A 22026-nucleotide genomic window follows, 5' to 3' on the forward strand; every position below is an offset into this window, starting at 1 on the left:
TGACAGTTGACCTACCCCTGAGCAGATTGAGCAGCTGAGACCAATCTATTGCTTGCGCGTTCCCAACCGTGGCAGCTTGACCGGCAAAAGCAGCGCCATATTGGCGACCGCCAGCCCGATGCAGCAGACGAACGTCAACCGCAACGCCGCCTCGTAGCTGCGCACGACCTGCTCGCGCACGACCTCGTCCTCCAGCGCTGCGACGGCCTCGACGCTCTCGCGGACCTTGGCGATGAGCCGGCGCTTGGCCTCGTCGCCCTCCGGGGTGCCGTCCGAGGCCACGTACTCGTGCAGGCGGCGCAGCAGGGCGTTCTGCAGGATGAGGCTGCTGCCCGCGACGCCCATGACGTTGCCCAGGGCGCGCCAGAGCATCAGGGTGCCGGTGACGACGGCCTGCTCGGCCTGGGCGCTCGCACGGAGCACTGCCATGAAGGTGCCGGGGAACTGGAAGCCCTGGCCCACGGCCGAGGGGACCAGGACGAGCAGGTATGCCCACCACGGCCAGCCGCGGCCCAGAGCGGCGAGGGACACCGTGCCGGCCACGTAGGCCGTGGCGCCGAGTGTGAGGGGCCATTTCAGGCGCTGTGTGCGTGTGATAAGAAAGCCGGTCAGGGTTCCCACGGTGGCGGCTACGCCGACGGGGACGATGAGGCGCAGACCCGAAGTAGTGGCAGTGGTGAGTAGGACGGCTTGGAAGTAGAGCGGCACGTTGAATAGAATGGCATTCAGAAGGAAACAGGCAATGAAGTTTGCAAACACCAAATTAGCGCGGGGACTCGAGCGCAAGAGTTCTAGCGGCATGATAGGCCTCTGTGCTCTGGATTCGGCATATAGGCAAGCAGGAAACAACACGGCAAAGATCACCAATGAGGCAATGATGAACGGGTGAGACCCTGTTTGGGTGTTAGCCTGCGTTGATTTGCATACGCTGCATTGGGTTCGTCTGATTGGGACTTACATGGTAGTACATTGCCTCCAAGGTTCTAGGGTGCTTGCGTCAACAAGGTTTCCACGGAAGATGACTTTCAGAGAATGAAGAAAGAAAGGACTTACCAAGCCTAAAATCAGAAAAGTTGTTGAGCTCGTAAGGAGAATAGTACCCGTCCAATCGAATGCCTTGACGGCCTCGACAAAGGTTTCCCGTTCGACGTAGAGACCCAAGTCCAGCGGCAACGTCCAGGCCGTCAGGGCAAAGCACCCGGCCAGGGGGAATACCTGGACGCCAAATTCCCAACGCCAGCCGAGAGTATCGGCCATGAGTCCGCCAAGCGCGGCGCCGGAAGCAGCAGCCAAACCGTAGGTGATGTTGATGAAGCTCTGATACGTGCCACGACGTCTATGCGCCAAGGGGGGCAAAGGTGAGACATTAGCTACCCATACTATACCACCTATACTCACATCCTCCCAGCGCATGGGGCTACACAGTGCGTGCTGTGGAGAAAACCGCGGCAACCCCTTTAATCAGAATCTAACTCACTCGATGTTGACCATATCGCTGATCAAGATGCTCCCCATACTCACCATGCCGCCGGCCCCAAGCCCGCAAACGGCACGCGCAATGATGAAGCTCATCATGCTGCCCGCGAGGGCGCACCAGACCGTGGCGAGGGTGAAGACGGCCATGGCGAACAGGTAGGGCGGCTTGCGGCCGATGGTGTCGCTGAGGCGACCGACGACGGGCTGGACGGCGGTGCTGGTCAGCAGGAAGGCGGTGGACAGCCACGAGGCCTGGTTGGAGCTGTGGAAATAAGAGGTAATGACGGGGTGCGACGAGGCCATGATGGTGCCGTCGAAGTTGGCGATGAAGTAGACGAGCAGGACGCCCCCGAAGATGATTCGGAACAGTACCGGGTCCGTGTCGATCAGAAACTCCCTCGACGACAAGCTCGCCGTCGTAGTGGAGGATGTGGACTCCTCATCTACCACTACATCTGCGTTCCCCTCCTCCGGTGCTGGCGAGAGAAGCGGTCGTTTTGCGGAGCTATGCGAAAACTGGCGCCCCCGGAGCATCGTGGACTCGAGCAGTTCCGGTGTAAGGGCCGATGCACCGGAAGCGGAAGTTGTGCGAGCCAGGAGTAGATCCGACGCGTTCGCATCCAGGTGGTGGTGATGAGGATGACTTTGCTCGCCCGTTATAGCATTGCTACTGTTTATGTGGCGAGTGGCATACGAGCCGTCACCTGCGAGGAGAGAAGTATGTTCATCAGAAGGTTGACCCGTGCCACCATGTCCGGACCGTGGAGTCGGGCGGTGGCTGCTGCCGTTGGAGTGTGAACCCGTCATATCTTGGTTTAGGTGAGAGCGGTGCAAAGCTATGGTAGCTTCGGTCTGGGATACTGATTTGAGCAGCTTATTCTCGTCGCTTATAGAAATATGGCCGTGAGGGGACGAAACCGAGAGCAAACCAGTGCAGTTACTCAGCAATGCACGTTCCTGAGTATAATTTAATATAGGATTACCTGGCCAAGACCCAGTTCAGTGTTCTGGGCAGAGAAAAACAAAGAGTGAAGAAAGATCGCGTGATCGTGTGTAAAAGCAAAGACCAGAATCTTAGCCCGTCAAGTCAACCGGGGTGGATCCGACGACTATTTTCGGGGCGGGACTCGGCTTCGGGACAGCCAAGGGTCATGTGCTTCCTTTTGACTCCGACATCACTGGATTCGGTGTTTGGATGCTGGTGTCGCTTATTGAGGTCCAACCTGTGAGGTGTTCGGTCCGAAACCAAGATGATATTTCTTAGTAATGTGTAAGCTATCCATACATAGTCTCTGTTGTGCCCCTCACATCCGTTTTAGGTAGGCCGCTCCGAGTTCGCTGTCTGCAACCTGCTATTAATGTACAATGCGAGATGAAGCGCCTTCCCCCCTAATTATACCCATTGATGTTAGATGCACCACCAACAGCATCCAGTGCTTCCTTCGCCTCCCTGTACTGTTCCTGGGCTTCGCGCTCTCTCCGGCTGATGTATGCTACCTCGTCTCGCAGAGTCTCTAACCGACTCGTGATAGCTATCTCCTCCGAGATATTCAAAGTGGTGAAGCCACTGAGTGCAAATTGGGCCTTTTCGAGTTCTTCAGCAGCTTGGCCCATTTTTTGCCGCAGTATTTTGGCTCTGTTTTGATAGCCGCCTAGATGAAGCCCAAGCTTCTTTTCGACCTTGGAGCATTTCTCGGCAATCTCTACCGTCGTAATCTGTACATTGTCGAACGCCATCTTCATCGTCTGTGTCTGGACTTCCTCCTCATCGTCCTCGTAACAGCCAAGCCCAAGCATTAAAGAATTGAGGTGTTCGTGCTCAAAAACAGAAGCAACCGCGCCCGGTTCCAGCTGGTCTTTGACCTCGAGAAGTATTTGTAGTCGTGCCTCGGCCAAGTCGTTATCGTCGATTTGAGCCAGGTCGACCTTGACATGGCTCGCCTTGGCCCTGGAGCCAGGTATGGGGTATTTGGCCGCGTCATTTGTAAGTAGGGCGGCCGCCTCTCGAGCTATCAGTGCTCTCGCCGGGTCTTGGATTGCCGTTGCCTCCTTCATCAGTGAATCAAAATCAACCGAGTCTGGTCGTGGTAGCTCTTTCTGCAAAACCTGTGTGCGTCGCTTGCGCTCCAGGGCTTCTTGAGCCTCGCGGATCTCACGTTCGCGTCGGTCTCGGATGGCAGCATCCTCCACTGACTCTTCGGCAACGACTACCTCCATCTGATCCTCCGGTGCCTCAAGCTCCCACTCCGACTCCTTCGGTTTAGGCAGGGAGGCGAGACCTTGCTTCAGTTGACGCTTGACTGCCATCTCTCGTGCACGCGCCGATCCCCCAACCAAAGCCATTTCGTTTCCGGCGTTGAGCGCAAAGCTATCACGAGGCGTCCGCAAAGGGGTCTGACCGACTCTCCCAGGAGTAGCTCCGACACCATTGGCACCATTACGAAGAGGTGTGGCTAATGGGTTCGGTGTCGACAATACCTGCTTGCGAGGTGTGGCGCTTTCAAAACCAGTTGAGCCGGCACCCTCCTCCAAGTCAGCATTCTCTCCACCCAAAAGAGCCGATTGGTTATTTGTCAGAGCTTTGATGTTCCGGATCTCGTTTGCGATATGATCCTCCTGAGCGGGGGCCATGGGTGTCCGGATAGGAGTTTGTGAGGTAATGGTCGAGTACGTGTTGACAAGGCCTCTGGTAGCATCATTCTCACTGGACTGAGCCAGGGAGCTCGCTCGTTCGCCCATCATTCCCATCTTTACAATTTCCTCGAGCTCGCCTTCGCCGACCTGGGGAGCCGGCAAGTTCAAGGCTCGGCGTTTGCTGCTCTGCTCTGCCTCCCGGATCTTCTGCATCTGTCCGGCCTTCAAGGCCGCTTGCATAGACGCCGACGGGCCTTCTTTGTCATTCTTGCGCTTCTTCCTCTCGCCGTCTTCATCCTGTTCACCCTTGCGCTTGTTCGCGAGCTGTTGCTTTTGGGGGTTGAACAGAGCACGCTCTCGCTCGTTGAGGTGCTGTTCTTCGCTAGTGTCGTAGAACCCTCGGGAGGGAGCCTTCTCGAAAGGAATGTCGGCATTGTAATCCATCTGGCCCGGCTTCCGCGTGACGACCTTGATGTTGATGCCAGCGGTTTTCAACTCCCTGCGCTTCTGTAAAGCGGCGACGCGACGTGACTCCTCCTGCTGACGCTCACGCTCTTTCCGCTTGGCCTTTTTACCTTGCGTGTTGGCAAGACGGGCTCGCGCCTCGCTAAGCATCTCCTTCTCATCCTCGTCGAGGTCAATAGTGTCAGGTTTGGCAGGCTTGCTCTCGGGATTCGGATCGACTTCGCCAGGTCGTAGTCTTCGAACATCATCGGCAGTAGGAGCTTGTGTTTCGCCGCCTTCCGGACCCGTCAGTCCAAGGGAGCCCGACTCCCGGGCTTCGGCTTCATCTAGTAGTTTTTGGTATCGTTCGAGGCATTGGTTTGCGGTGCGGCCGACGAGGGGTGCGATGGTGCGCCATTGTGTTGGCATCAATTTGGCCAGATGCAACAGCTTCTCATCCTCCTCTTTGCTCCATTCAATCTTCTTGATGCTCGGATCCAGCCACTCGCTCCATCTTGCCTTGCACTGCTTCGCTGTTTTGCGTTGCAACAAGGACGATACGCGTGCCCATTGATTCAAACCGTATTTGGAAACCGACGCCTTGAGGATCTCATCCTCGGCGTTGGTCCAAACGCCACCTTTGACGACTGGCATCTTGTTAAAAAGAAGAAAAACTGGGATCAAAATGCGAAGTCGGGTGTTGTGAGAAAAGATGTGAAAGACCGCGGCGTGACGCCGACTTCCTGCTATCAAAAAGTTGGTCGCCTGGTCTGGTCGCGGTTTAGAAGCGCAAAAGTTACCAGCAGCTCACGTTCAGTAATCCGCTGTGGCAGTGCACTGGCCAAGCTTGTTTGTGGCTGGAGTCTGCCCCCAATCGATAAGCCTCAGTGGGGCCATTGTCCTTCTTCGAAGTTACAAATATGTTAAGACTAGTACATACGGAGTATAGTTTGATGCTATTCTTGCCCGGCACAGCTTCTCGGTGCTCTCCCTCACTACATGTACGATCATGTTCCGTTCCGTCGTGTTGGTCACTTTCCAGGCAGACCACCAACATATCGGCTCTCGCGTCAACTTGCCAAGCTGCAGCTCCTCGTCCCATGTTGGTGGCGTTAAATGTCGTTTCGACTCTTACTAGTGACGGACATTGTTACACACTATTCTTCTAGGCTTGAAAACTCGGCACTTAGTATGGAAGGGAGAGCTTCCCTGAATTGGACATTCGGCCGGTAGCCCGGACGGTAAGCCGGGCCTTGAGGCGAGATGAGAGACGCCTGCTATGTACGTTGTACGACTACAAAATACATATCCGCAGCCTTCACCATCTCGGGCTAGACAGCTCACGGCTGCATAACCCGTGGGGCCTCTTCCACGTTTGTCCCTTGCTCAGATCATGGCCCACTCGGCTGACTATGTATGCAAATACCGCTGTGGATCAATCTCCGTTTCAAGGAAGCCTGAGCGGCAATAGCTTCTCGCCAGGAAAGAATCTGGTAACAAGGAACCCCCCGAGACATTGACGCAAGCCACGCATACCTTTGGAGCGGGATAATCTGCTGTTTAGCCGTGCCGGCGACATCTTGGTAAGAGTACACCAGCTGCCTTGACACCGAAAGGTCCTACATATCCAGTATGGCAGTTGCGTGCAACAAATTCATCACTCCAGTCCTTGGAGTGAGTGGCTTCAAAGACGTATACAGCCAGAAAGACCGATTTGAGCCCACTACCTTCCTCAGCCATCTCCAAAATAGCGACGGCCGTTGCCGATTCCCCAAATGGTTACCAGCTTCTGCAAATAGGGTGTGTGAACTCGAACATCTCACACGTCTCGTTGATCTTGGACGACCACAATGGTGATTGAAAAATAGTCGCAGACCCCGCGATCCAAGGCGATCTTAAACAATCCCAACATGGAACACCAGAGTGACCTACACACATACTCCCCTGTACTGCGGTTGACGAATACCCCGGGCAGTACCCGGGATAGAAGCCGGTCCCAATTATGCGAACCGACCTGCAATGACTAGTAAAAAAACTTTATCTGAGTGATCCCTTCAGCTTCCCGTTCAAGTGCATGAGAAGGCCGACGGATTTCGAGCTGACATTTTTGCGCCTCTATAATAGTAAGCTATCACTAGAACTATATATCATGGCCTACTATTCTACTTTGGGACCGACACCCGGGGATACGATTTACTCTTGCAGCCAAGTGGGCAGGCATTCGCGGTGCGTCTGGCAATCAATGTGTATACGGCGTTAGTTAGATGGTCGGAATATAGTCTGCTTCCACTACTGGGGTCACCCCTGGTCCGATCTTATGCCTCGGGCTGCCTAGGGTCAGTCCTCTTCCACACATCGTCTCATCTTTCGGTCGTGGCCAACTAGGACATCTACCGAGCGCCCGGGTCCAGATATGTGTGCTTTATAACCCTGATGCGACATTGGCGGGTGATTTGACCCACGAGTTCGCTGTCCAGTTCTTGGCTACAGAGCGTAGCACAATACAAGAATGCCTGATCCCCTTTCTAGCATCCATCCACGTTGCACTCAAGCCCTCCTGCATCTTGAACCCCGTCTTCGCCCATTAGCTGGAAAAGACTGGTAAGTGACCAGCGAACTCGCAGCAGGCATGTCTCAGCTTCCGGGGGCAGCAGTCGGCACTGCCGTGGGAGTTCTGTTGTATTCTCTCTTCTGCGAAATCTGCAACATAATAATGGTATGGCTCCTTTTGGTGCATGAAGAAGGGCTCAGCTGTAAGTGCTTTCTTCTCTAAACCGACCTCACAGGGGTCTCCTTGGGCTAACCGACGTGCATGCAGACGTTGCTTGCATCTCGTACTTCACTCTTCTATCGACGACTTGCAGCATCATTCAGCAGTTCCACGATTACATGTAAGAGCCGACCAGTCCAAGAGAACACGAAACCAGCAGATATTGGATATCTACTGACTGTACTAGCTTCTGGGAAGATGTTGTGAAGGCTCAGTTTGAAAACAAGAACGAGCATGCGGGAAACCCACAACTGACCTTGGCCAACGGCTCGGTAGGGCTCGACTTGGTTCTCTTCTATATCCGTGAGTACTCCGAGTAAGACACGATCGTGAACCCAGGCCCTAACCTCACGCTGCTAGAGTTCTATTGTTATACGGTCGAGGCGACCTTCGTCTTGTTCTGGTAAGAGATCCCCACTACATGCGTGCATCACAGTGTCTGATGGCAAACTTAGGGCGTTCTCTCTCACTCAATCCGTTTACGGGTGGGCTGACAAGCCACGTTGGAGACGTACCTTCAAGAAGATCAATGCCGCTGGCAAGATCATATCCGCTGCGCTTCCCCTTCTCACAATCTGCCTGCTCCAAGTCCCGACGGTCCAGTCTACCTTCGTTGGGTTCATCGTCTTGGCCGACATAGAGTGTAAGCTTCGAGCTATGCCTGCATCACATCACTGTAAACAAACAAACTGACAAGGCAATCCAGTCGCCCTCAGTTGCTTCGGGGGCTGTGTGTTCCTCATTATGATTCTCAGCAGGTACATCCACACACGACGCATGCTCAAGACTTGGTCCCACGGGTACGGCAAGAAGTCATCGACAAACGGAACCACCTCGAACGGCCCCCATTCCAGCAGCGGTGGGCACAAGCCTCGGTCGCAAGGCATATATGATAGATGGCTTCTCATCCGATTCACCATAGCTTTCATCTTCCTAGCGTAAGATCTAATCCAACTCTTGGCTGGTCTCATATATCCTTCACCTCTTATCTATGTTTCGTTGTTCTGACCATTTATCACAACTGCTAGCATATTCGAAGTCACGAATATCGTATTCCAGATCACTGCCCAAAAGAACAACAACCGCGACGCGGCGGCGAAAGTGCCAGACACAAGCGCCGAACGCGCAGTATCGATGATGCTCTTCAACATCCCGGGTGTTACGGCCAGCTTGCTCGCCTTTGTCGTCTTCGGCACCACACGCCCCTTCCGGGAGAGGATGTACCGTACCTTCGTGCCCAGATGGTTTCAGGCGAAGGGGAAGGGGAGGGATAATAGTAACGCCCGCAATTGGGCGCCACAGCCGCACTCGCAGTACTCTTCGCGAGCCTCGGCAGCCAAGCAGCGGAGCACGAGCTTCAAGCTCTCCAAGGGCGTCGATGCCGTGACAGTGGACAGCGACTTGCAGTTAGATAACCTACGCGCGCCGAGGAGTACGTATCTTGATATGCATGATTCGGATTCGGAGTCCGAAAGGAGCATTCCAAAGGGTCGGAATACTACTACTACTACTATCACCAGTGCCGGGAGCAGGGTTTAGAGATGACCCTGGAGCAGCGAGCAATGTATCACATTTGATTTCACGTATAAAGTATATGTCACAAAACCATGATGGGCCACATGAAAATGGGAATTAATTTTCTTCACAACGCCAAGTGCTTTCAGCATTCTTCCCGACCTCGATAATGCCACCCCCGACTTTGCTTATTCTAGACGAAGTCGGCCCCTTTATGCTGGCTATACATACACTATCCGGAAGGCCCGCCAACATCAATAGATTGTTGTAGTCTACGGCAGTCCCCGGCATTCCGCGCCGACCACGGCCAAACACGCTTTTCACGCCATCTACCGTTGGCAGCCATGACTTTCCCTCATGATCATTCTGCGTGTCATTTGCCGTATTTGGGATAGAAGACGCGGTGGACACTAGAGCACAGTCTAACATTCGCTAGTTCTCTGGCCATCTGCTAGAAACAAGCACCACAAGCGCCGCGAGTTGCGGGAGCTACCCACAGGAGCAGTATCCGATCGAACCATAATGTGCATAGGCTTGGACTAGACTTGAGCGAACTAAGCCAAGCCCACCGCACTTCATTTCGGGCATCCAGGACAGTCTGTTGCTCTAGATCGCCAGGCTGCCGAAAGCTTTGCCGGAATCTCTCTTCAACAAATAGAGGAATACCTGAGTAGCTAGTGTTTGCTGATTGTGTCTTGACTCGTCGCGCGTGGCGAGGAAACTCGTTCTCCATGTTCCCCTAACCCCCGCCTCGGCATGCGACGCTGGCGAAGGGCTGTTCGATGCGAAGGAAAAGGTCAGACTCAAATACGTAAGGACGACAGCATGCAACAGGAGGGGCCCAAGAATAATTGATGTACAAGTATAAAATACTACAAAGTAAACTCTAATTTGTATTCGCTGAATCGAGGACGACTCGGCAACGCAGCTACAAGTGCGTCGCCATGGTCGTCGTCGTGTATTTTACCACCCACCATCCACCATCCACCTCCCATCTCCTGACTCCTCCGCCATCCCTTAAATGCATCTGGTCAACTTTGTGTTCTGTTTGTAGGTATTTCATAGCTCTGCGGGCGTCGGTGCAGCTTTGCCCATCTTTTCTCCTCCCGACGCCGACCCTCCATTGGCAGCAGCAGCGGCCGGGCGCCCGCCATTGACGCCCCTCTTTTTCCAGTGTACTTCCTTGAGCATCTCAAGCTTCTCCTCCGTAACTCGGATGGCCTCTTCGACCTCGCGGTCATTCATGCGCTCCTCGCGCATCTTCTCCTCGACGGAGCGCGGCTCGACTACGCGTTTGCGAATCGGCACCGCGCCCTCGTTCATCCGGTGAAGGCCGACTCGCTCCTCGAGCCAGTCCCAAAGGTCGCTCTCCTCCCGGCGCCAAATCTCTTCATAGGCCACTATCCGGTCCGCGTGGTTGGCAAACCCGAGCCCCTGCCCGTAGCCGGGGCCTGCTTGCCGCGGGTTGAAGCCAAAGCCGAACCATGATGCTACCAGGAGCCCGACGAGAAGCCCGTACACCACGTTGCCTGTAAGGATGGGCTTGATGATGTCGAATACGGGACCTAAAATGCCACGAAGAGGCTCAAATAGACCCCAATCCGGGGTCTTAGCTGCGGCTGAGGAACTGACACCGCCTTGAGACTCTTTGGATGCCTCAGCCGGCTTGCCCTTGCGGCCCTTCTTCTTGCCCTTGCCACCTGGGCCATTGTTGGCAGTTGCAGCACGCGGCTGGGTAGTTACTGCTGCTCTGATCGCAGCTGTCAAGTCTTTGCAGTACTGTATTTGACCATCGTTGGCACCCTTCTCGATCGGTCCTGTTCCGGGCTGATTAGTACATTTCCATGTGCCTGTTAGATAAGAGCAATCACTAACCTTTCAGCCAACTCTTGCCAGTCCACTCGATAGTACAAGTTACTTGGACACGCGTAGAATTGTTCTCGGCCCAACTGAGGCAATATTTGGTCTTCACGCTGAACACATTGCCGCTAGGTACGTCTGGATTCTGCGTAACACACAGTACGTTGACAGACTTCTCCAGATCGAGCTGCTCGAGGGTTTCTGTCGTGATACACTTTGTCTGTTTCGGCCCAATAGGCGCGTTCAGAGGCTTGATGTAAGAGTACCCTCGAGTTTTGTTGTCTTGGGTCAGACCAGTCTTGTCCTCCCCCTGGAAATCAGTGCATTTCTGGTCGCCCGCCAACCAGTTTTGCATAAACTTCACAGATGCTGGGCCGAAAAGGAGATTATAAACCTTCCCCATTGGCGCTGCAATGACTTCGTCGGCCAAGGGCCGCTCGTAATGCGCTTCTGAATCTCCGCAATCGGTAGGACCATGGGTCGCTGGACCTGGGAAATCGTCACCACCTGGTGCCGCTGCTCCTCCATCTTGCGTTTTGGCGGAAGGAACATTTGCACCAAGTGCCCCTGAGACCTTACGACCACCGCTCTTTTCTGCGTCGGTACCGGTAGGGCTGGGTTCTGTCGGTTGGGTGACCTCGTTATTTTCAGCATCCTCCTCATCCTCGTCATAAACATCCTCGCCCGAGTCGCTGCCAGCGTCTTCGTCCATAACATCGGAGCCGGAGCCACTTTGGTATGCCGATGCATCCATGTCGTCGACTTTCTCGGTCTTGTCACCACCAGTCTCGTCTATAGACACACCGTTCAATGAACTTTTCAGGGTCGGATGACCAAGCTTCCATATGTTCACAATGAGGTCATAAGTGGAATCTCGACTGGTAAAACTGGCGAAAACATGCTTCGCATGCAACGTCGAGATCATCAAACCGTTCTTGAATAGCAATGCTGTGCTCCTCTTCTCGACAGATACTATCTCGTCGAAGCTCATAACCAGCGTAGTCACCCATCCGAAGATATTACTGCTGAAACATAGATGCCCTTCTGATACGTACAATCTTCCATGGGCGAGGATCTCCCTCTGAATAGCACAACTGTAATCCTCGATAAGATAGTCGTCATCCGGTACACTTTTGAACAAGTTATGGAAGTCTCGATTGCGCTTCTTGCTCGCCACGGCAAAGCCCGTAAGCTTTGGAGTGCTTCCGGCGGCATTCGGATGAGCGACAGATGCGTTTGCTGCAGCAATAGCTGCCCCGATGGTTGCCGAGGTTCCACTGGTGTTGGCGGTCCCGCCGGTGCTACCGCGCTTCCGTCTCCGGCCAATGGCACTTCGAATGCTGCTACTCCTTTGAACGCCAGCCTTCCCTTCGAAAACAGAAGTCGGGGGCTGCGGTCGCTCATAGCCGCCGAATCGTATAGCGACCGGGGCCGTGAATCCGGATTCTCCAAGCCGAGGGTGGCAGGCTCTGCAGGAGCCGACTCGGATCGTGTACGAGACTCGGATAGATGTTCCGGGAATTTCGATCCTTGTGGAGTGGGCGCACCGCTGCTGGACTCCTGTATGCCCAGCTGGTCGAGACTTAGGTCTCCCATGCCCAATGTTTTTACGGCCGGTTCGCCCATCTTGATCTCTCCTGTCTGGCCCGCTGATGATTCTACCTCTGTTGTGTCGCCGTCTCCTTCTTGTGATATAGCTGGGATGGGGGTTTTCGGTCTATTATTTCCAATACCAATGTTGGTGTTGGTCACAGTACTACTTAGTGTCGTGGCAGCGTTCTGCGCAGCAGAAAGCATAGACGAGAAGAAGCCTCCTCCTCCAGGTGTAAGGGGGCCGTTTTCGGGTGTGGGCGTGAGCGGGGCGAGCGTAATGTTTGAGAGCTTGCTTGGTCCAATACTAGTCCCAGATCCAGATCTCATACGCCGGTGTGTTGATAAACCCGCATACGGGACGTTGCTGGAGGTATGTGGCCGCTCGATGCTATTGGCCCGACCCCTTGCCCTCTCTTCTCTTGACTGGTTAGCCCCAAGCGGCGGTGTAGGTGGCGTGTTAACTATAACAGGCGCAGCTGGCTCAGCAGATGGGGGCGTTCGGGGAGGGACCAGAGACGCGTCGGAACCTCGACCTGTGCGTCGTGGCGGCTTTTGAGGGGATGCTGCAGCGATAGACTCATGAAGGGACTCCGCTGAAGCTCCGGGATCAAGACTCCCCGAGTTCGATCTGTCGGTCTTGTCTGAGGTCTGGCTGTCGAAACTGGGAGTGGCACTAGAGTTCCTTTTACTCCTGAAGACGTTCTTGATCCTTCCGGCAGGTGACCTCGATCGCCTCGAGGTCTGGTCCTGCGGAGGCTGCAAGCCGGTCTTGCTGACGGATAGCTTACGGATCGGCTCTACAGAAGAGTTGTCTGAGGAGACGGATACGGAGTAAGTTGCAGATCTGGAAAGGGTGTTATCGGAAGTCGTTTCGGTCGCCAGCGTGTCGAGACTTTGCACTTCAGGTGCGTGTTCTGCTTGGATGAGAGGCGACGATGTGGTTAAATGGCCGATTTGGGACGGGTGCGTCGAAGGGACGGAGGGCCGTCGGTCTCGGCCTGGCGATCGGCTAGGGGTCCTCGCAAGTTAGACTTTAAAATGAAATCACTCGTTGGTGTGAGCTGTGGTGGTTCGGATACAAAGAGGAAAGTAAATCAAGTAAGGTGACGAGCTGGGTAGAAGCGCTTGGAGAACAAAGAAAACAGGCCAGCATATCCCGGTGAATATATGCTCAGTGACAAATGGAACAAGGAGAAGCAGAACAGCTTAATGACGGTTAGGGTGGTGCCAAAAATGCTAAATTGCGACGGGCTGACGATATGAGGGGGCAGGCTTGAAAACGGGACGTAACCAAACATCTAGGGTGGAGGGCTAGGCCTGGAAGTGCCCGAGATCCCAGATGTCTATTAGATTGCAAAGCTGCAGCCTGCACGGTAAGGGGCCTGGGGGGCTTATTTTGGGGGAAAGGATGCGATGGAATGGAACCCACGTCCAGGTAACCATATAAGCACATGCAGTCACTTCAGGTACAGTAAAATGTACAAGTGCAATACATGCAGCATGGGCACTGGCCTTGTCGCTTGTCGCTTGCTCCTTTGCTGCTTTGGTTGCGAGCAGTGCTGCAAGATTTCAGACGACACGCTCGTATCGGGATCGTCAATAATATGGGGAGTTAAGCAACGAAAAAGGTGGCTCTCTACCGTTCCAGGCGGGCTCTTCTCAGCACTGGCCGGCGCTCTGGAGTGCAGAAGACCTCTGAGTCTGGATTGATTGGCCGCGTGGCTGTTGCATGGATGCAGCTAAAAACCAAGGCTGATGCCCCTTGAACCCAGGGGAGCTGATATAGCGAGGCCAACGGTAATATCAATCGTGGGGTGGTGGTAAGGGGAAGCAAAAGAAACTTGAAACTAACGTTCAAGCGCCTGTCCGGTGTTTTCCACCGTCTGGTCCGGGTAATGAGAAGGAGGTATATAATCAGACTTACGAGTCGAGCGAGTATTCCTCGAGCGTCTCCAAAACATCTGCTTCGTCCAGGTGGCCCAAATCGTCCCTGGACCGCGACCGTGACCGCGACTGCGTACTCTCGTCGTTGCTCTCGCTGCTTCGCTGGTCGTCGGCGTACTCGTGCTCGTGTGGTCCGCGATTGTGCGGGCTGCGGCCACGGGATTGTTCCTTGATACTTGCTGATGAGCCCAAACTTTCTCGGGACGCTTGCTTCTTCCAGCGACGTTGGGCAAGTTTCTTGGGTAGTAGCCTCTCAACCTGTTGCTCGACTTTGCTACCGGTGTTATGGATAATGTCCATATTGCAGTTTCAGGGCAATGCCCGGAGCTGGGCAGGTCAATAAGGCAGATATGTTTAGCGGTAGATGCCGCGACAAATTGAGCCGGGTCACACTTGGGCGCGATGTTGATGATGGCGGGCAGAGTTGTATGACGTTGCGCGAAAGAGCACAGCACGTTCAAATCCGAGGTGCGCTTTGTGTCGTCATGATTGAAGGTGGACGTCTGGCTTCGATTGTGGTGTCTGGTGAGACCTGCAGGTGTGCGAGATTGCCGTGTTGTACATGCTATGCTTCAATACTCCGGGCACAACTGGAACAAGACTGCAAGATGGGAGATGGGAGAATGATGTTTGGCTACGCTAGATACTTGGCTGCGAAGAACCTCGGAGCGTCTGTCTGAATACATACATACATACTTGAACGAATAACCGAACCGTCATCATTCGTCAATCCGGCCGTATCCCCCTTGCAACTTGCAACGTGCTCTCACGCCTAGAATCAGCAACACGGATAACGAACGGCCTGGAGACGATGCATCATCATCGCTTGTGTGGGTAGCAGATCGGATATGTTCGTAGTCTGTGACTAACCTGCATGAAGCAGGTTGGCGGAGGAATGAGTCCGCTCCAGTCAGTTCTGGCGCTCTCGTTGTCGAAGTTGGCTGGTTTGGGGCCCTTGGGGGAGAAGGGGACGGAAGGGGAGCTCAAGACCGGCTAAGTGGCATGTACTAGTGAGCCAACTGGGGAATCAAAGCCACCATCCAGTAACCATCCCAGGAATTATCCCCTAATTCTGTAAGCCTAACCCCGCTGAACCCATGTCCTCAGCAATCGGTCCATTTTTTGATGTCATGGTTGATTGATAAAGAACATCAATCCAAACCCGCCAACCTCTCGCCAATCCCGACCGCAGTCTTGCAACAGCAATCGCCCGCTCTACGAAGCTCGCGCTCGCGACGAAATATCCCTCCTCTGTTAGCCCAACACGTGCGACGTACTGTGAACCCACCCGACTGACCTTGATGACGGCCAAGCCCTACCGATTGTAGACAGCATGGAGGCAGCACCTCTGATCAAGGTGAGGCGCACACTGACTGTATTATCACGACATATAATGACCATGCGGGGTCTAGGCACACGATCATGCCAAGGCTGCGGCCGAGGCAACCCACGCGGCCAACTCGACTGTTGCCATTAATGAGCATACGAGAGCCGCCGGCGAGTTCGCCAATGCCGCCAAGAGTACCACAAGCGTAGAGGCTCTCCGGACCCTGAATCTCCTCGAACAGCATCACCAGAGATTGTCCGAACTTCTCAAGGTTCCTCGACAGCGCCCTGTCTCTCAGGCTACAGCGGAAAATGCTACGGAAACGGATGAAAAGGAACTGACCCCTGCAGCCGCAGATGGCGAGATACAGTCTCCCAAGGCGGAGCCTGCTTCTGGCGAGAAACAGTCGCAGCCTATGCCAACATTGTCTAGACAGAAGAGCTATCCTTCGCGTGAGCTTGGGTCGACTATTGCAAGTAACTTGGCATCTGCCCGTGGAATCAAGACTTCCAGATACCGCTCGCAGCCGCTTAGCCCAAGTGTTTCCAACATGGAGGCCCCAGGCAATGTTGCGCCGTCTCCGCGCCGGAGCGATTCGGCTTCCAAATCCAAGATGCAGAACATGCTTGACAATGCCGAACGGCCCGACAAGCTTTCGAGGCAGAATAGCTCAGAATATCGGAAGGTGACACCACCCACGCAATCGCTTCGATCTCCGGGGAGTCCGACCTCAAGCAGCGAAGAGGGTTTCTCCCGGTTCTATAATGCCTTTGGCAGTATTATCAATAGAATTTCTGCCCCTTTGGCATTTGCAGGCCTTCCGCTTATCAGCGAAGATATGATCGAGGAGCCAGTCCAGGCACCCGAGATCTCGGTGCAGAAGAAAACCAGATCAAAGCCCTCAACATCCGCCGTGACGGAGCCGGACCTTAGCAAGTTCTACTCAAAGGCCGCACTCAAAGCGATTGCGAGAGACGGTCAAGGCCCAAACGATTCCTTCTACGTTGTACCTACTAGCGGCCACACAGTCTCTTATGCCAACATACTTACATTCGCTGGCAAGGAGAAGCGGCGCATGGGCGCCTCGGCTCATGAGCTTGGGAGAGTAGCCGAAGAATTAGACGAAGATGACTTTGTTGACGCAAAAGAGTCCCAGGCACCGTCATCACCAGGCCTCCGCAGGAAGACAGGGAAGACGGCATCCGAGAGAGAGCTGAGCAACGTGGTAGAAGAGCTCTACTTGGAGAACAAGAGCCTGAAGGATGCACTTGACCAGCAAAGCAAGCGTCTCCACGCGTTTGAATTGATGTCCCAGAATTCAGGAATGCGACTCGCCGAAAGTATGCGACTCATGCGTCCGGGCTCACCCCCGGGAGTCTCAGCAAGCAGATCCGGGTCAGGTGATGACATACTGAAGAAGAGGAATCTGGAGCTGGAGGAACAACTGCTACTCTATACCAAACAGATGGAAGAGTTGCAAAGAGACTATAACAAGGCCCGTGCCAACCTCATCCGCTACAGAGAGAAGTGGGATCAGCTCAAGGCCGGAGCAAAGGCTCGGCGGGCCGGCGGAGCCCAAGGGAGTTCGGAGGTCACAACGGACGATGCGGCGAAGTCTATGAACTTCACTTAAGTAGAGCCAGCAAGTGAATGTAGCTGTGTCAGTCTTGCTAAGGAAATCCAGCCTCCAACAGATCCTTCAGGTTCGCCATCCGAAAGTGCAGTATTAAAGATTTCACGTATTACAAAGGGTATTGTGTTGTTACATCGCTTGTAGATTAACTTGGTAGAGATCTAGACCATGATATCATTCGGACTGTATCTGAAGATGGTTGCTGAAAGTAGTTGCGAGCGTAGGCGCTTCTATAGCTTATCGATCCTTATCAACCAGATCCAAGCTTTGGGCTTTGAGCTTCAGCTTTGTCCAATCAAACATCCCGAAGTGCATCATCATCGTCCGGCATGCAAACAAGTCGGGCAACTGACCGCATCAATATTAACAATTGGCAAAGCCCGTGGGCTACAACCTATCTATCTCGACCATGTCGCACATAACCAACCCTCTAGCAACGGTTGAGCAGCTGTACAGTCGCTCAACCCTCAATGCCTTGCCCCAGGACCTCCAAGATGTCATATTCCTCTCCATGCAAAGCCTCACGCAAGCTGCGGGCTTGCTCTTACGATTGCCACAGTCGGTTACGGCACAAGCCAATGTAGTGCTTGCGCGGTATTGGGTTACCATCTCCTGGCCCTTCATCGACGAATTCAGTGTAGGTTCTTTCCGTGGCCGCCCTGAATCCAGCCACCAAAACTTTAGACTAACCCAACTTTGTTCACAGGACATCTCAGCAGCGTCGCTCTTCCTCGTCGCAAAGCTCAGCTCGCATCCAACAACACCTCGCGACCTCTGCAACGTATACGCGTACCTGCTCTCGCCGCTCTCGCCGCTCTTCCGCCCCTCGGCCGCGGATCCGCCGTCCACCACGCCCGACAAGACGCTCTACTACCTTTCCGAGCCCGGCTACAGCGAAGCCCACGCCCGGATCCTGGCGCTCGAGTCGCGGGTCCTCTGCGCCCTGTCCTTCGACACCCATGTCGCGCTCCCGCACGGCCTCGCGGTCACCTACCTCAAGGCGCTGGACTTCCTAGGCGTGAGCCCCCCGGCGCCCCTCGCGCAGCGCGTTGTCGGGTACTTGAACACGGCGTTGTTGTCGCCGCAGCTGCTCTACCTGACCCACCAGCCGTCCGCGCTTGCCGTCGCGGCCATATATAACGCGGCAAAGGACCTAGGCGCCAAGATGCCCGAGTGCGCCTGGTGGGAGGTATTCGACGTCGACCGTGAGGAGCTCGGGTTCCTGGTCGTGGGCATGCGGAGCGTTGAGGGCGCCGTCCGGGCCGGACGCGAGAAGGACATCTCCGCGGAACTGCACGAGGGGAACATGATCACAAGGGCTGGGATCGAGACGGAGATGCGCAAGCGCGGCATGGTCTTAGGAAATGGTGTTAACACATCTGGGAGCAGCGAAAATGCTGCCCCATTGACAGAGGAGGATATGTTAATGAGGAGTCTGGATGAAAGAGCTGACCAGATGGACAGCTGAGCCCGAAACCCAATACATCATCTTGTTGGCATGGCTCCAGCTTCTTATCGATCGAATGCCACATCAATATGTTTTGGGAAGAAAAGCCATGGGTTCGCAGCCAACAAATTGAAGAGTAAGCCTCACGACGCCAGGAAAGTTTCCTTGGAAATGATAAGCGTGTCTTCCTATGGTCTCGAGTCTGAGGAAGAGCGACTTGACGAAAGCACCTCATTCCAGCCCTTCCGCTTTCCAGCAGCAGTGTTTTTCGGTTTTATAACCAGGCCTGTTTTGCTAACATGCGTACCTGGGCCTGCGTATTCGAGTCCTTGGATTCCAAGTATGGGCATGGTCAGAAAGGCCGAAGAGTAGGGTGGTGAGCTCACTTACAAATTTCTTAGCCCCCATGGCAATGCAGGACAGGTAACAAGTCATGAGTATTCGCTCTGCCCTGAAAGAATGACAAAGCTCTCAGTGGAGGAACAAGACACTTCTTTGGTGGGTAACCGGATAGAAGGTCCATGGTTCGGCCTGGTTATTGTCTCCTAACAAAACGTGTCATCGCTTAGACAATGGCAAGTTCATAAAGCGCGGCCAGCTTCAAAGGCGACAATAGATTGTACTCATCGGATCCCAGCCTCTATATCATTTAAGAAGCAGCCACACTAGAGCACAGGAGTTGATATTCAAGTCGCAAAACTTTGAAGACGAGAGACGTCCCGAACATATTGGTTTCTTGTTAAAAATATTATCTACACTTTACACTATTTATCTCGCTCGCACAGAATTTCCGCTCTGAAAGCGGCCGATCTCAAAACTCTTCGTACATCGTACTAGACTAAGCCTCAGAGTCTATAGCTCAAAAAGGGGGAGAGGGGCCGCTTGCAAGATGTGTACCGGGACTATCTACGACATGATCCGATGCAGACACTGCATCGTGCACTACACCTCCCACTGCCGCCTCTACCTTGACGCCCACCCGCCGACAGAGCCTAGCACAAATCTCCTAATCCCTGAGCCATATGATGATCCTTGCCCGCATATAAAGGGGAGCAACAACAACGAACCCGCTGTCGTGGTGCGGCTGGACGACAGCTGCGCCCACTGCATGCCCCGCGTGCACCACTGGAAGGTGGACGCCCATAAAAGCCATATGGCTGACCGGGTTAGCGAGCAAGCCTGGGAGCGCCGGGCAAACGGCGACCGGCTCGCCGCCGCCGCTATGCGGAATACGCGGTTCGAACTTGATCGCCGCGCGCAAGAACAGATCGCCACCATCGACTGGAGCGTCGTCCCCGCGATGGAGCCTGCCTTTCCCCGGTCCAGCTGGACGGTGCATGACGACAAGAAGCTGAGCGCCGCGTGGTTCGGGGGTGAGCTCGTCTGGGCCGATGAGGAGAGCCTGAATGAGCTGCGGTATCGATACAAGAAGTACGAGGAGAAGAAACGCCGAGAAGAGGAAGAGGAGGGGGAAGATTTGGATGATGAGGTAGAGGAAGTGGAAGTGGAAGTGGACGAGGAGGATGACGACCGTTCGCGATACTCCTACTACTCCACAGAGACAAGAACGGGCTACCACATCTCTTCAGACGAGTTCGAGAACCAAGATCGGCAGCTCGGTACAAACTCCCAGTCTAGTCACTCGTCTCTCGACCGTCCACGCCAGCTGCGCAAGCGAAGGCGCCGGGAAATGCTGGGTGATACCGAGTTCTTCTCCTTTTCTAACCTAGAACACGACCCGCAAGATGACCGCGATGAATCGTACCACATCGATAACGATGCCGACGATGACATCTGGTTCAGGGCAGGCTCAACACAACCCCGCGACGGCGAAACGTCAACCACCGATTCCTTTCCGAAGTACTCGCGCAGAGTGTCGCAGTGGACGCCGGACGTCACACGTGCTGCTGCAAACCAGAGCAAGAGAGCCTCTGCGCAAGCTGTCCGGGGATCGAAGAAGTATGATCTGAAGCCGTTCATACCATCTCAGCACCAGATCCGGTGAGGTGAAATACCTTTTCGTCTCTTGTATATTCATTTGTCTGTCCTCTCCTCCTCTTCGCGTTCGCTCATTTTGGTTAAGTTTTAGGTTTTGTATAGGGATGAATTTGGGTATGTATTTGCTCTATGTACATTTTCCTTTTTGAATCTTCAATTGGTCTACAACATTGGTAGGTGATAAAGCTTTTCTCCGCAAACTAACAGAACGTCAAATCTACACCGTTGCTCTGTTATTATGTACAGAATTGATACTGCCAGATCTGCTCAACATGTAAATAAACATAAGTTACAAAACTTCGCTACCTGGGACCCAGAACTCGTTTTGATAGATAAGTAATACTCACTCAGTCGGCCCCAAAGCATTTGCAATATCAAACGGCCTCACCACAGCCGGAGGCTGAAGCATCATCCCCTGACCGGCCTCGTAAGCCGCACTACTGTTGCCACCACCTTGTCTATAGGCTGCCTCCGAGGTCGCCGCCGTATCCTGAAGCTCCCGCTTAGTCTTGTTATATTCCTTGACGCGCTCGTGCGCCAAACGACCGGCCCGGCGTCGATCCTTGGGGCAGCGCAGGAGGGGTACCTGGATTATGGCCCCGAAGACATCGGCCACTTTCTCGACCGTCGTGCCATGCCGCTTCGCCACCTCCTCGAATGGGAACTTCTCCTGGCACGTCTCGGCCACGTCGACGATCAGATTCGGCGAGTGTTTCCGGTAGTTTGACCGTAGGAGTGATGGGTGCGGCGACGGTGGTCCTGGTGATCGCTTGGCGGGACTCCCTGGGCCGGCAGCAACGGTATCAGTCGGTTGCGGGCTTCGGTTTCCTCCGGTACCCACGGTCCTGTCGTAGCCTGTCTCGGGCGTTTGTTCTGTTGTTGTCGTCGGCTTTTGGGGCATGGGTTGGATAGCATGCTGTTGGTATTGTTGAGGTAGCAGGGGTGAAGACATAACACCGTTGTAGTTTTGCATATTCATTGGCAGCACCATGGGGCTGGATCCAGGTCCCAACTGGTGTACACCTGCCTGCATTGCTGACATGAAATGTGGATGCGCTTGAGGGCCGAAGGCTGGGTGATAAGGTCCCGAAGGTAGCATGTGGAGTGGCATATTCGGGTTGAAAAAAGGGGAGGCCCTGTGCTCTAGCAAGAGCTGCACGCTGTTGCAGCACCTGAAAACATGCTTTGCATGATTGCTTGCTCGCATGAGACTGGCTAGCCTCGTTAGAGGTAGAGGCCGGAAGATCCCCGTATGGCGAAGGGGTCGGCTGTTGCCAACGGTCAGCCCTGTTATTACAAGGAGCAGGAGAGTGGTGAGGTGTTGGTGGCCTATTTCCAGCTCTCTTCTCTGGGCCGGCTTCAGATTCACCAACGGCTTCATTATG

At 54.2% G+C, this 22026-nt stretch overlaps 8 protein-coding genes across 8 annotated transcripts; 4 read left to right on the top strand and 4 right to left on the bottom strand.

The window, feature by feature from the left end:
* Window positions 1–45: 45 nt before the first annotated feature.
* On the bottom strand, window positions 46–2283 carry PG998_003419 (major facilitator superfamily domain-containing protein; the record flags this gene model as incomplete). The annotated part of the gene is made up of 4 exons (XM_066870237.1): window positions 46–893; window positions 959–983; window positions 1054–1336; window positions 1478–2283. The coding sequence occupies 4 exons, from the start codon at window positions 2281–2283 to the stop codon at window positions 46–48; spliced, it is 1962 nt and encodes a 653-aa protein (XP_066733987.1).
* Window positions 2284–2865: 582 nt separating this feature from the next.
* Window positions 2866–5208, bottom strand: PG998_003420 (pre-mRNA-splicing factor cef-1; the record flags this gene model as incomplete). The annotated part of the gene is made up of 1 exon (XM_066870238.1): window positions 2866–5208. The coding sequence occupies one exon, from the start codon at window positions 5206–5208 to the stop codon at window positions 2866–2868; it is 2343 nt and encodes a 780-aa protein (XP_066733988.1).
* A 1975-nt stretch (window positions 5209–7183) lies between these two features.
* Window positions 7184–8863, top strand: PG998_003421 (uncharacterized protein; the record flags this gene model as incomplete). The annotated part of the gene is made up of 7 exons (XM_066870239.1): window positions 7184–7307; window positions 7373–7445; window positions 7512–7627; window positions 7685–7727; window positions 7780–7967; window positions 8031–8262; window positions 8353–8863. 7 exons carry the CDS (start codon window positions 7184–7186, stop codon window positions 8861–8863), a joined length of 1287 nt encoding a protein of 428 aa, XP_066733989.1.
* A 1035-nt stretch (window positions 8864–9898) lies between these two features.
* Window positions 9899–14536, bottom strand: PG998_003422 (uncharacterized protein; the record flags this gene model as incomplete). Its single annotated transcript, XM_066870240.1, has 4 exons — window positions 9899–10656; window positions 10715–12042; window positions 12078–13301; window positions 14217–14536. The coding sequence occupies 4 exons, from the start codon at window positions 14534–14536 to the stop codon at window positions 9899–9901; spliced, it is 3630 nt and encodes a 1209-aa protein (XP_066733990.1).
* Window positions 14537–15569: 1033 nt separating this feature from the next.
* PG998_003423 (uncharacterized protein) lies at window positions 15570–17196 on the top strand (the record flags this gene model as incomplete). Its single annotated transcript, XM_066870241.1, has 2 exons — window positions 15570–15593; window positions 15649–17196. 2 exons carry the CDS (start codon window positions 15570–15572, stop codon window positions 17194–17196), a joined length of 1572 nt encoding a protein of 523 aa, XP_066733991.1.
* Window positions 17197–17605: 409 nt separating this feature from the next.
* PG998_003424 (cyclin domain-containing protein) lies at window positions 17606–18664 on the top strand (the record flags this gene model as incomplete). Its single annotated transcript, XM_066870242.1, has 2 exons — window positions 17606–17833; window positions 17903–18664. The coding sequence occupies 2 exons, from the start codon at window positions 17606–17608 to the stop codon at window positions 18662–18664; spliced, it is 990 nt and encodes a 329-aa protein (XP_066733992.1).
* Window positions 18665–19532: 868 nt separating this feature from the next.
* PG998_003425 (uncharacterized protein) lies at window positions 19533–20648 on the top strand (the record flags this gene model as incomplete). Its single annotated transcript, XM_066870243.1, has 1 exon — window positions 19533–20648. The coding sequence occupies one exon, from the start codon at window positions 19533–19535 to the stop codon at window positions 20646–20648; it is 1116 nt and encodes a 371-aa protein (XP_066733993.1).
* Window positions 20649–20984: 336 nt separating this feature from the next.
* PG998_003426 (uncharacterized protein) lies at window positions 20985–21674 on the bottom strand (the record flags this gene model as incomplete). Its single annotated transcript, XM_066870244.1, has 1 exon — window positions 20985–21674. One exon carries the CDS (start codon window positions 21672–21674, stop codon window positions 20985–20987), a length of 690 nt encoding a protein of 229 aa, XP_066733994.1.
* Between the last annotated feature and the right edge of the window lie 352 nt (window positions 21675–22026).

This window comes from Apiospora kogelbergensis, assembly GCF_038363985.1.
Source record: "Apiospora kogelbergensis strain CBS 113332 chromosome Unknown utg000002l_segment0_segment0, whole genome shotgun sequence".
Lineage (NCBI taxonomy): Eukaryota > Fungi > Ascomycota > Sordariomycetes > Amphisphaeriales > Apiosporaceae > Apiospora > Apiospora kogelbergensis.